The 14,355-nt window shown below is 37.9% G+C and overlaps 1 protein-coding gene across 2 annotated transcripts in view; it reads right to left on the bottom strand.

Annotated features, from left to right (window-relative positions):
- LOC149143472 (Leucine-rich repeat protein kinase family protein) overlaps positions 1-12,211 on the bottom strand; it is an 82,763-nt gene extending 70,552 nt beyond the window's left edge. For both annotated transcript variants that reach the window (XM_089452211.1, XM_089452212.1), the window contains exon 1: positions 11,212-12,211. In XM_089452211.1, coding sequence (XP_089308337.1) covers positions 11,212-11,795 — 584 coding nt within the window. In that variant the 5' untranslated portion in view covers positions 11,796-12,211. The remainder of the gene's footprint in view (positions 1-11,211) is intronic.
- Between the last annotated feature and the right edge of the window lie 2,144 nt (positions 12,212-14,355).

The raw sequence follows: 14,355 nt of genomic DNA, 5'->3' as shown, positions 1-14,355 counted from the left end.
AGTAAATTGTTTCGTTATGTATGTAGCTATGATGTTCTTCTTGCCACCATTCTCAACGATAACATGTACCAAACCAACTGACCAGGTGTTGTATTGGAGAATCAATGGGGAAAATGGTAGACACTGTTATCATTATTGGTTTACACACAAAGGGGTTATGTTTGAACTACAAAGAGATATAGTCCAAGGGTCAGAGGGGCAAGGACCCTAGGAAGATCCACATGTTTAAGGCTCTGGAAGAGGAACAACTACAGGTGCATGGAAATGAGCTTAAGCAAACAGCAGAAGACGAGGGAGAATATATTAATATGGATGACAAAATCAACAGACAGATTCCAGTAGTTTCCATTGATGACATGTTGGGAATAACCCTATACTAGAACTGGAATATAAGGAACAAGGTCAAGGGGAGCATTGTGGGTTCCAATTATTGATTCTAAAAGCACCCATAACTAGACACATGACATTCAACAAGGTTTTCAACAGACTTCAAGAGCAAGAAGCCAACATACAAGTGGAGTAGGGCTGTGATGCTACATATCCAGTTACCAAAATGGGATCCGTCTCTGTCAGATGATATTCTTGAGTTAAATGATGTTTTGTAAGTTCGTGGTTTAACTAAGGATCTTCTTTCAATTTCCGCCATGACAAATCTTAAATGTGTCACTAGAATTGATAATAGCCAAGTCATTGTAATAGATCACAGCCAGAAGGGGTTGAGTCTTGGCCAAAGAAGTGCAAGAAGGTAACCTGTCCAGGTTGCTTAGAGATCCATTGAAACATGAGGCTATAGTGCATGATGGGGACAAGCTAAGAGAGATTTGGCACAAAAAATTTAGTCACTTGCACTCTGGAGCACTACCACTCTTTAAGGCCATAGTGCAGAGATTGCCAGACTTCAAGATCCAGAAGCTAGGAGGGTGCAATGACCTATGTCATCAACATCTTTCATATGTATCATTTATTTTGTATTGTGTTGATGATTTCTGTGACAGCCCTAGATTTACTTTAGGAAGACCAAGGTTGAAGTCTTTTATAAGTTTCTAGAGTTTGCAACTCTTTTGAAAATTTGGACAAGTAAAAAGATCAAAGTGTTGGAACTCTAACAATGAGGGAGAGTGTACCTCCAAAGACTTGGATGCATTCTGCAGGAAAGTTGGAATCAAGAGGGAGCTAACAATACCTTGCAAACTTTGAAACTACAACACAGTGGAGTTGCACAAAGGAAGAAATAAGTCCATCAAACAAACAGTCAACACCATGATCCATTACTTGGATTTACTCATTATTGTTGGCAAAAGTGTACAATCCAATCGCATACATTCTAAATCAAAGTTTCCATAGGAAATTAGAGAACAAGACACTAAAAGAAGCCTTCATTGATAAGAAACCATAGGTATCTTTATTTCTTTATTTGGTTATCTTATTTAGATTTTTGTGCCTAACAAAAAGGGGACTGAGACCCCGGGGTGTAAGACCAATTGGTGACAAGGTGTACTAAGGCACTCAATGTGGAAAAGTCATCAATTCAAACCCCAATTTACTCATGTCCACAGTAGGGGCAGCTGTGAGCTCCTACTGGTTAAATTTGCAGCAATCTAAATCGACCCCGTGTCACGCAAGTACAAGCCCAACCTCGGTGTCAATTCCTCTTATTATGAAAAAGAGGGAACTAAGCTTTTTGCTGGGTACAATGAAACATCCAAGGCTTATCAAATGATGGATCTATATTCTAGCACATTGAAAGACAACAATAAGTAGGGATGTAAAGTTTGATTAGGATAGATGGTCCTAAAGTTCCTAAGAGCAATCCCACAATGATTGCAGATGGCGGTAGACTATAGAAGGTGAGAGGGTGGTTGATCCAAAGGATAAATCTGACTCAAATTTAAATCAACAAGATCTTGGTTCAAATGGAGACAGCATATTACCCTCAAATTTAGCAACAAAATCAAGATCACTTTTAACCAGACATTGGAAAAACAAAGCAAGAGCATCTAGGTTACTTTTCAAGTGAGATGTCCATTTGGAAGATACCCTTCTTATGTTGCATCGATATCTTCTATCATTGACACAGAGCCTTCCAAGTTTGAGGTGGTAAATGCGTAGCAAGTATGGCAGGATGCCATGGTTGAGGAGGACAACTCCATCATGAACAATGATGTATGGCAAACTGTGCCAAGGTTAGTGGATAATATACAATGTTCCACCAAGACTCTAGGATGGGGGGACGCAAGTGTGGGGAGACACACAAGGGGGACGTGTGGGAGTACCCTCAAACTTTAGGGATATTTTCGGGGGATGTGGGGACGTCAAGATATAACTTTTGTTTATATATATATAATGAAAGTATAAATGCATTGATCCATACCAATGTTGCAAACATCGGCATCGGGATAAAATCAACAAGGGTCCGAAAAACCAAAAAATCGTAAAAATCAGGAAACTATCAATAAAAATTCGCAAACATCAGCAAAATTAAGATACCATCAAAATATCAACATGCATCAGCTAGGCCAAAAAATCGTGATTTCAAAATAAAATCGAGATGTTATCGAGATGTTCGCAACACTGATCCATACACAATTGATTAAATAATGAAATGCACTAATCCATACTCTTCATTCATATTGATGCATATGTCATTCATCCATACACCCCGAGATTTAATACTGAAATGCATTGATCCATATTCATCATTCTAGAATCTACATTGATTTAAAAATTAAATTCATCATTCATCATTCCAGATTCTAAATTGATTTAAAATTTAAATTCATTATTCATCATACTAGAATCTAACTAGTACTAAGCAAAATAGACTATAGTAGATATTGAAGTCTAAAGACTACAATGGTATATCGATATATACTAAAAAAGAGTAAAAAGTGACAGGTCAACGTATTAGTCTAAGGTCATCAACATCTAGAGTCGAGACTCGAAAGTTAAAACTAAAAATTAAAAATGGGCAATGAGCATCGCGGGGAAGGAGAGGCAACAGTTAATTGGTAAGTCAAATTGCATGGACAATGAGCGTCGCGAGGGAGGAGAGGCAACAGTTAATTGGTAAGTCAAATTGCATGGACAATGAGCCTCGTGGGGGATGAGAGGCAACAATTAATTGGTAGGTCAAATTGCATGGCATGGTAAGCCAAGTAGAGGTAAGCTTGGTAAGTCGTATGAGTGAGTTAGGGATTGCAAATTAGTTTAGCTTTGCAATCTTGTTATGTATTTTCTCTTTTAGTTATAATTTTGTTTTATTTTAGATTTTGTTTTCTTTAATTTTATTTTAAATTTCAAGGGCTATTAGAGAAAATTGAGGGGGGGCATGTCCCCTCTCAAAAGGGGTGGTTTTGGGCTTGGTTCTCTTGATTAAATGTTAGTTCTAGACCCTCATAATTGATAGAATCCAATTTAGATAGCCAGCATTGACAGGATATGCCCAAACAACAATCCCAATGTTAAGTTTGTTGAATTTTGAATGGGATGTGAAATTCTATTTTCTCCATATGAAGTTTGATTTGGTTGGAACCACTCTCAAACATCCTGAGTCATTTCATGGTAATGTTAAAAAATTAAGTAAAAGGATAAAAATGAAAGATAAAGGAGAATGTTTCAAAGCAAAATTAAGGGAGGGACACCTAGCCCTTTCTATGTGAGGACGCCCAAAAGCACCCTTCTTGGGGAGTCGTGTCCCCACATCAGAGAAGCGGCCCCCCTGCGTCTCCCCAAAAGGGGGCCATATGGAAATGTTTCCCCGAATGTCCCCTGTCCCAAGTGCGTGGGGTGTGAGGGGTGCATGCACCGAAACTGGGGAGACATGTCTCCATGGAACATTGATAATATATGATAGATTTAAGATGGATGTAGAAGTTTTGACAGGCAACAAGCCAAGTAGAGGTAAGCTTGGTAAGTTGTATGAGTGAGTTATGGATTGCAAATTAGTTTAGGTTTTGATATTTGTTATGTATTTTATTTTTAGATCTAATTTTTATTTTATTTTAATTTTTTTTCTTAATTTTATTTTAAATTTTTTTCTTTAATTTTATTTTTAAATTTCAAGGGCTATTAGAGAAAATCGAGGGGGACATGTCCCCTCTCAGAAGGGGTGATTTTGGGCATGGTTCTCTTGATTAAATGTTAGTTCTAGACCCTCATAATTGATAAAATCCAATCGAAACATTGCAATCCCCCTAATCCTGAAAATTGTTAAGTTAGTTGAATTTTGAATGGGATGCGAAATTCTATTTTCTCCATATGAAGTCCAGTGAAGGTTGGAACCACTCTCAAACATCTTGAGTGATTTCATGGTAATGTTAAAAATTTGAGTAAATGGATGAAAATGAAATATAAAGGAGAATGTTTCCAAGCAAAATTAAGGGGGGATGCCCAGAAGCACCCTTCTTGGGGAGTCATGTCCCCCACACCAGATAAATGTCCCCCATGCCTCCCCAAAAGGGGGACATGGGGAAATGTTTCACTAGATGCCCCCCCGTCCCAAGTGCGTGGGGTGTGAGGGGTGCATGCACCCAACCCTGGGAGACGTGTCCAATGGAACATTGATAATATATGATAGATTTAAGATGGATGTAGAAGTTTTGACACGCAACAAATGAATTATGAGATCATTGAGAAGTACAATGCCAAATTTCTTGCAAGATTATACCAAATGTATGTAAACATTATTTTTGTCAATGGTCAAATTGAAGAGGAGGCATACATTAATCAACCAAGAGGTTTTTGACAAATACCCATGTGTGCAAGTTCAAGAATTCCCCTTGTGTTGTAATTACAAGATATAATTCCATCAAAGAAACCATATCTATTGCATCAATTTTTTGGACATTATACCAAATGCATGAAAACATTATCTTTATCAATGGTCAAATTGAAGAGAAAGCATACATTAATCAACTAAGAGGTTTTTGACAAATACTCATGTGTGCAAGTTCAAGAATTCCCCTTGTGCTCTAATGCAGGCACCACATGCATTGTACTCAAGTATTGATGAGTATTTACTAAAGTTGAGCTTCATAAACACACTAGTAGATCCAAATCTTTATTGTTTATATAATAAATCTGATGTGTTTGTTTTATTCCTGTATGTAGATGATAGGATTCTTGCAAGTGACCATAAGAATCTCATTGCATGGTGCAAGAAAATTGGGCAAGTGAATATGGCATAAGGACATCGGCCTTATGCATTACTATTTGGGTTTCAACTTTCAAGGTATGGCAAAGGTGCAAGTGATGTCTTCCTTGGGCAACATAAGTGTACCAAGGAGATTCCAAAGACACTTTAGAAGCTAGATTGCAAATGCTTGGCCACTTCCATAGTACCAAATCTGAGGTTATCTATTGATTTAAATTATGTTTTGGTAGATCCATCTTTGTATATGATATTGATTCCCTTATGTGTCTTGTGGGCAGGAAGCATGATATTTGTTATGCAATGAATACTTTGGGCCAATTCATGGTTGAATTCAGGGAAATTCATTAGTATCAAATATGTGATCAAATATACAAAGGTCACAATTCATTTTGGCACACGTTATGTGGGAGATGGAGAGTTGTTATTACATAAATTTGTAAATTCAAATTGATTTAGGAGATGCAAACACAAAAAAAAAAAGTAAAAGAGTAATTCCAATTCATTAGAAAGCTACCAAATATGTGCTCAAATATACCAAGGGCACAATTCATTTTGGCACATGGTAGGTAATGTCCTCTCCAAATTGATGGCTAATGGAGGACAAAACAGCCTGCCTACTCATCGACTATAATCTTGATTAAGGGGTAAAAACCTAATTTTTTCTATGTTAAGGCAACATAGGGTAAAAGTTGGGTCAACTGAGGCTAAAAGAACCCAAAACTAGGGGTTGCACCCACAACCCCTCTGCTTTAGAGCCCATGGAAAATCTATAAATAGAGGAGAGTTGAGATCAAAGGAAGCATCATTAATTGTGGATCAAATCATCCATTTTCTTGAGCTATAGCTCTAAGGGTTTTAAGAACCCTTCTCTTCTACTAATTTTTGTCGTGAAAGATTCCACCCTTGTTAATTATATTTTCTTTTCCTTTTCTATTTTGTTTTGGCAACAGGGTTTTCTCTACACAAGCAGCAGTGAAGGAATTCTTAGTGGAAAGAATTTGTGATAGGGCAAATCGGGTCAACTAGAAGTGGACGAGTTTCTCTGAGATTATCATTGAAGTTCCCCGAGGCCTAAACTCTTTCCAGACCATTCTATGACAAAAGAATCATACTCTAAAATAGGCTGAGATATTTTGGGGTTGAACATTATCTCTAAACAAATCTTGAGGCCAAATTTGTGGAACAGATTCAAGGACCGAAAGTTTGTGTCCATCCGAATTAAGTCTGAGTTGAAAGAGGGTCTTCCCAAGTTAGTCTAAATTCTCACTGAGATTAATCATTAAACAGAGAACTGGAGTGGGTCAAAGTTTCTGAGGCTAATGCAGAAGGGTTCAGAGCCATCTAAGTCAAGCAAGTCGAAGTTCCTGAGGTTAACACAAAAGGTTAAAAGTTGCTTAAGATTAAGGTCAAAGTTCCTAAGGGTAACACAGAAGGTTCAAAGTTGCTTAACATTGAAGATCAAAGTCCCTGAGGGTAACGTAGAAGGTTCAGAGCTATTCAAGATCAGTTGAGAGTTCGATTACCCCTTTAGATACCTCGCTCCCTCTCTGAAGCAACTCGAAGTCTATTCCTGGGTATAAGAGCAACTCCAAATAGGCCTACAGCAAGATCAAAGTTTTGTATTAAAGTAATAATCAATCAAACAAGTAGAGTGTAGCCGGATCAATTTAGTTAGTCAGTAATCAAGCTCTGAAATTAAAATTAGTATTGTTTGGAATTGTACTGGAGTTGGATGTTTTATGTTGGACAATTGGAATTGAACTACATTAAATATGGTTGACTTATTGGATGATTGAACCATATGTTTTTACTATGTTATTAAATGAGTAGTAACAATTATTCCAAGTTGTGATAATACTATAACAGCCTGTATTGATTTCAAAAAGGATAAAATATATATATAACAAAAAAAAACTTTGCTAATTATTTAAGAACCTTAAACAAAATTTCCCTAAGATACTACATGGTATGCAGGAGATGGGGAGTTGTTATTACATAAATTTGTAAATTCAAATTAGTTAGGAGATGGAAACACAAGAAAGAGTAACAGAGTAATTCCAATTACACTTATGCTCTGTATCAAGTATGATTCCCTCGTTGCTTGAAATTGTTTTCCGATGAAGAGGGCACATTAGTGTTAAAGGGTATTTTATTCAAGATGGGTGTGTCACATGGAAGAGATTCCACTGCACCCTATAGCAAATTCCTTATGATGATTTCCATCTTCTAATGTCAAGTTATGATATACACTATGACAATTATGACAAATTCCTCTTACACAATTTTAACAATTGCCTTTTATGGAAAATATGTAAGAGCTATTTAATTAACCATTTTTCCTCTTGTCCAAGTATTGACTTTTACCAAATGGGGGAGGGCACACTAGTCAAGGTTCTATATCTATACATGTGAGGTGTGTGAACATATAGTGAGAGTGTGGAAGTTTGAGAAAATCCATTGCAGCCCCTTGAGGGCAATATCATATGTTTCTTATGTATCAATGAGAATATAATGATTGTTGTCACAGAATTTCAACTTGTTGGCCACTATAGCCATGCTATTACTTTTGTAGATCAAATTACAACTTTTGTAGGGTTGATCTCATCTCTTGAAATGTAGTATTTGCACTTATAAATTTTCCATTCATCACTTCTATTTTGAAAATATGAAGCTTTTACTGGAGTTTTAGCCTTTCTATTGTTGTTGTACAACAAATTCTTTAAGCATGGATTTGTGTATCACATGAATGTGAATTATGACAAGCCCCAATTTTCCAAGCTTGAAACACATCACTATAGGTGTGGAATGTGCACAAATCATCGTCAAACATTTCAAGCATGTTTCCAAACCATGAACCATGACTTGAAACATTTCAAGACATTTCATGCATACAACTTAGATTTAAACTAGTAAAATTTCAAGAATATTTCCAATGTGAACCATGACCTAGAAGATTGTTAAATGACTGGGAGTTGTGATAGAAATTTGGAACATGATATAGCTTACACACATTTCTTTCTTGCAAAGGAGGATATGCAAGGTACTTATTGAGAAGATCGAGTTGGAGTTATAATATCAATTCACAACTAGGATGGATAACTTTAGGAAATCTATGGATTCATAGGGTGTTTTATATGTTGGCCTTTTACAACAAATATTTGAGACACAATACAACTCACAAACATTTCTTTCATGTGGAGCACGACATGCTAAATGTAACCATTTGTACTTTTAATGTGATAAAAAAAGCATTAAAAGAAAAATAATGGATCAAATGTTTCTTTAAATATGTACATATGGGGTATTTTAATTTTTTTAAATAAATAATCGTAAATAGATAAGTGGGTGAGATATGACCCAAAGGGCAGCATGTGGAGTAATTATATATGTAAGCGGGTCAACCAAAGGCAAATAAAGTGCCCACTTATGTAATGAGTAAATAGGTATACAAAAATGTCATGTAAGCATTGTGGAGAAGAACATGAGATTTGAATATATAAATGTATTTCAGTATTTGGGGGCAATTCTCCTATTATTTAAGGAGTTAGTGTGATTCATTTCTCTTATTTCTTTTGCAGTTATGTTCCACACTCACACTTGGTGTGTAATGTGTGTACTTAGTTCATTATACTATCTTATGTATTTAATAATACGATATGACCCAAGGGTGGCAGGAGGGGGAGGGGTTCTGCACAACCCCGAAGGAAACATAGTAAAGAAGTATGCATGGGGATTGGGCCAAAAGACAAATAACCAAGCGGAGATGTATGGATTGTTATAAGGAGTCGCATTAACCAAAAATTTACAAATAACAAAGATCATAATCTTAGGGGACTCGCTCATAATCATCCAACATCTTTTCAAAGGAAATCTGACCAAGGACAAGTATCTGGAAAATATATTGAAATGAATAAGAAAGACCTTGGAGGAAATTACAGAAAAAATACCTCCACATCCTTGGAAGTCAAAATTTTAAAGCCAACAAATGTGCCAATAAAGTCTATTAGCGTTAGGCCAAGCAATTTAAATTGAGCGGGGAGTTAAGATGGTGGAATCTTCCATAGTCCTCATGACTAAAACACTACAAATGATGGAAACCATAGTGTCAGATGTTATAAACAATAAATAATAAGGTCAAGTCACGAAACAGAAATCAAGTGATCAAATGGCAGGATGTCATCGGATACAACATCAAAATGGAGGCAAGGGCCCAATGTATGTCGTGGCACCCCATATTAATTCAACGCATGCAAGTAGTACTATCCACCATTTCGACCGAAATCACACTGCCCAGGACATAGAGAGCTCCAATTCCAGACCTCTCGCACATGGCGATGATCACATCTGCACTGAAGATAATTATGAAGAGTTGTGTTCATTATTTCTTAAGCGCACGTGGGATCAAGAGAATGATATCAGTACTGATGGAGCAGTCGCCTCATACCCTAGAATACCTTGCCAATATGGGATTTCAACTCAATCGAGGAAAGCGAAGGACTCTGCCAGCGAATTTGGCAAGTCCCATGGAGCAACTACTCTCAAACTAGTAAGCTCATCCTTTCCAATGGCGTAAGAGAATTACAAATTAGTTCTCATGTTTTAAGTCTAGCTTGTATAAACGTGGCTCCTAGCCTAAACAAAGAAGTAAAGAAGATTATGCTTGCACAGTCACAAGATGTGCTTATATCCCATGTGATTTGATATGGCGCTCGAAGGGCGGGTGTAAAAGTCATTTAGCAGATAGAAGGGTTGTCGGCCTGTTTTTCAACTTTCCAGGTTGGAAATTTTGTAATCCAAACTTTGAACACTAAAGGGGAACTCTCAAATAGTTGAGCATTGAGTTATTCAGCAAAATTGGGAGGCATGTAGTATTGATGGTTCACCAAAGTTACAAGTAGGCAAGAAGGGGGATTACTTCCTGAATCCTACCATCAACCAACCACCAGAAGAGAAAAGTAATAATATGCACTGATGTATGCTTGTTGCAAGTTTTTTTTTGTTAGGAATATTTTGTAGAATGTACTCCTGCATGCCTATATTGAAATATGAAATATTATGCAATCCCTCATGTATCGGAAATCACCACACAAAGGAACAAGATGTTAGATGAACAATTGTAACAAATCTCTTGGGTATTTGTTGTGACCAAGCAATGACTTAATACAAAACCATACTCATTCCTATTAAAAACAAAAACAAAAACAAAAAGTAAAAATAATATAATCTGACCTAGGGGAGGTATCTATGAGGCTAAATATATATGCTAACAAAATAATTGCATATGTGGTCCACTTAATAAAGGGCCCAAATGTGTAATGAGTAATGAGTGGATAAGTATAACAATATCATGTTATTATTGAAAGGAACACGTGATTTGTATGTATGAATGTACTAAGCTAATTGGAGGAGATTTCTCCTATTATTTAAGAAGTTATTATACAACTCATCTCTCTTATCTCCTTTAGAGTTGTGCTCCACACTCACATGTGTACATTGTGTGTACTTAGACTATTATCATATCTTAAGTATTTTATGTATTACACTTGGCATAAAGAGCATATGGTCCTTGGTTGGCTCCTTCAAAAATGAATAACCATACCTTCAAAAACACTAATGAAGAAGGTCAAAATATTAAGACAATAAAGGAAGCGTTTGTGGAAGAAATAGAATTGAAAGGGCCCGCATATACACTTAGTGAAAAGGCATATACGGATGCCATTGAATGTATGAACGTTTTGGGGTATTTGGTAGAGATTCTTCTAATTTTTACAGAATCATTGTGCAATGCATCTCTCATCTCTAGTTGTGCTCCACTCTCCCATTTGATGTTTGGTATGCATTGTGTATACTTAAGTTTATCGTGCTACATTAAATATTTGATTCATGGTAAGGTAGAGACGCAATCACCACAAAGAAGTAGCTTCTGGAGTCTACAAAGAAAAAGTAGCCTATATTACCCTGAAGGGTTAACAGTCCTAGGCCAGTTGACCCACAATAAACAGCTGAGGGAATCATGTCCGCGAATTAAAAATTAAAAAATAAACACACACGGAACTTACGATATCGAGAAGTGACAAACTGAGAGACGCGTGAGGGATCTCAAGCTCGAAATCTCGCTGGAAAGATTAAAGGCAGAAGGGCGCGGCGGTATTTTACAGAGGTCCAAGACCTTGAGAGCCTCGAGATTTTCCAGAGGCGGCAAGGCCCCCAGTTCAGAGGAGCACACCTTCACCTGGAGATGCTCCAATTCCTCGAATCCCCCAACCTCCGAAGGAAATAGATTCACTTCGTTCGAAAAGACCTTCAGAGTCTTCAGCCTTTTTAACCTGCTCGCCGACCCGGGAATCAGAGTAAAGACATTATTATACACATACAGCTCCCTCACTCGCTCTGGAGTTTGCAGTTTGCCTTCCCCCCTCTCATCCAACAGAGGGAATGTCCATTCCTCACCCGAAATATCTATGACCCCATCCAGCTCGACTTCTTCTTGTTCTTTTTCTACGGGACTTCTCTCATTCTCATTATCACCGTTATTATCATTACTGATCTCTTCTCCTCCCACCAAAGAAAAGCTGTTCGAGTCTCGGCCATCGTCCATGTCGCCAATAACTTCTTCGTCGACATTCTCCTGCGCTCCCTCCATCTGCCGATTTAAAACCCCGACTCCATCCAAATCGTCCGACCTTGTGTCTCTTCAAAGAAAACCCTCTTTCCTTGCCCGGAACCTCAGATTGACCTCTCACCAGATTTTGTCGCTTACTGTAGAGGAGACGTGTCGTGGAAACTTTCATGTAAGTGAGGCCTCTTCTTCCTCTGCTCCTCTTCTTCCTCTGCTCTGCTAGGGTTTGATAGAAATAAAACAGGGGAAAAAGGCCTCAGTGCGCAGTTGCTTTAATTTTAGTCGGGATATAGAGAGAGAAGGCAGAAGGCGGCATGAAATGGGCAACCTGCTCTCCTTCCTCCCTCCTTCACTCCGTTCCGTTGATTTTTATTTAAAAATTGCGAATTGTCGGGATAGCCTTCCTTCAGTCAGTGCACGCTGACAAGTGCGTGGATGACGATGATTTCGAACTCCACACGCCTTTACTATATATATTTACATTATTATTATGTCTTTCCTAAAAGCTGGACCCGTGGATGTCTCAGGCCCGGAGTGAGCGTTCTTTATGAACTCGAGATCATTACTTCATATCTGTACCTCCATTTTCGAATTTAGATACTGCTATTAATTGTCAAAATTTTGATTAGTTCATATTTTTTAATGTGTTTTTTTGTTGACTTAAATGGATCATTTTTTTTTAAATTATTCTATTGTAAGTAGTGAGGGTTTTTATAGAAGTTGTTTATAACGCGATTTTTTGAAAATCTTTCCGCGGGTTTTTCCGGTGAAAATCCGGCAGCAATTTATTGGAATCACAAGTTTGATAGCTAATTTCTGCACAATCAAAGCGTCCCAGGAGTTTTTCAGGGTGCTGAATCCGAATATGCAGTTAAAAAACCATTTTAACTCCAACAAATCATGATTTAATCTCAATTTCTTCCGCCGGATTTTGTCACCGGAATCTCCAAAAAATCGCATTATAGACAACTCCGTTTTTATATATCATTTATCTATAACCATTTTCTTGAGAGGTAGTTCAGCGCTTACAGGGCTTGTACCTGATAATCAGGACTTCCAAGAGGTTACCCATCCCAGATCGCCTCTAGCTCAAGCGCACTTAACTGTGGAGTTTTCTCCACAATTAAACCCACTTAGCTTGCTACCCCATTTGCAAAACCTTAGCAAGTATTATGCCTCATGAACCATTCAAGTAGAGTTCCCTTCACTCTTTTGAATTTAAGTGTTGAGGGGTTTTCGCAATGCATTATATTAGATATCATTTTTTGGGATTCAACTGTGTTAAGTAAGTCATTCATCTATGACCATTTCCACGAGAGGTAGTCATAACCGACTAATTTCTCATGATTTTTGAATAGTCCACTCAGCACTCATTGCATCAGGTGATGCTCACAGGGGTGAAGAAGTGGGATTGAAACTAGTGAAATGAATCACATAGCATTAATCATCACTTTTGGGGCTTGCACATGGTAACGAGGACTTCCCAAGAGGTCACCACCTATCCCAAATCGCCTCTAGCTCAAGGGCGCTTAACTATGAAGTTTTCCCCACAATCAAGCCCACTTAGTTTGCTACCCCATTTCCAAAACCTTAGCAAGTATTGTGCCCTAATGAACCATTCAAGTAGAGTTCCCTTCACTCTTTTGAATTTAAGTGTTGAGGGGTTTTCGCAGTGCATTATATTAGATATTTTTTTTGGGATTCAACTGTGTTAAGTAAGTCATTCATTTATGACCATTTCTATGAGAGGTAGTCATAACTAACTAATTTCTCATGATTTTTTAATAGTCTACTTGGCACTCATTGCATCGGGTGATGCTCACAGGGGTGAAGAAGTGGGATTGAAACTAGTGAAATGAATTACATAGCGTTAATCATCACTTCCAGGGCTTGGTAACCAGGACCTCCCGAGAGCTCACCGCCCATCCCAAATCACCTCTGGCTCAAGCGCACTTAACTGTGGAGTTTTCCCCACAATCAAGCCCACTTAGCTTGCTACCCCATTTGCAAAACCTTAGCAAGTATTGTGCCTCATGAACCATTCAAGTGGAGTTCTCTTCACTCTATTGAATTTAAGTATTGAGGGGTTTTCGCAATGCATTATATTAGATATCATTTTTTGGGATTCAAGTGTGTTAAGTAAGTCATTCATCTATGGCCATTTCCATAAGAGGTAGTCTTTTTTTTTTTTTCTTTTTTTTTTTTTAACAATAACGGGTATCCTTTATTTAAAATCGGGGTGAGCCAAGACTAATTCAACTTTATTACATTGCTTCCATTCCTAATTCCCGCCTTGGAAGATTCTGCGGGCCTGAGAAATGCCTGAACATCTCAGAGCTCTGCTCATTTCCGACAGAGAGGATAGCTTTGCTGTATTTTTGCTGGAAGGCGATGAGGACAGAGACGGTGGATTGCTGACTTCGTATCAGACTCTGGCCAATGATTTCCAGTGAGGAACCCTGCAGCTTGGGGCGCTGGCAAGAAGGAGTCCGATTTGCAGTCCTCCATCCGGCTCCTTTCGGATTACAGAGGCGTCCTCATTGCGGATGTCGATTGAGACCATTTGGATGTCGAGGAGAGACAC

Source organism: Pinus tabuliformis, chromosome X (assembly GCF_031772625.1).
Source record: "Pinus tabuliformis cultivar Carrire ecotype Pingquan chromosome X, CPIR1, whole genome shotgun sequence".
In the NCBI taxonomy this organism is placed as follows: domain Eukaryota; kingdom Viridiplantae; phylum Streptophyta; class Pinopsida; order Pinales; family Pinaceae; genus Pinus; species Pinus tabuliformis.
The sequence above is the reverse complement of the archived record's forward strand: the minus strand, read 5'-3'. Positions and strand labels throughout refer to the sequence as shown.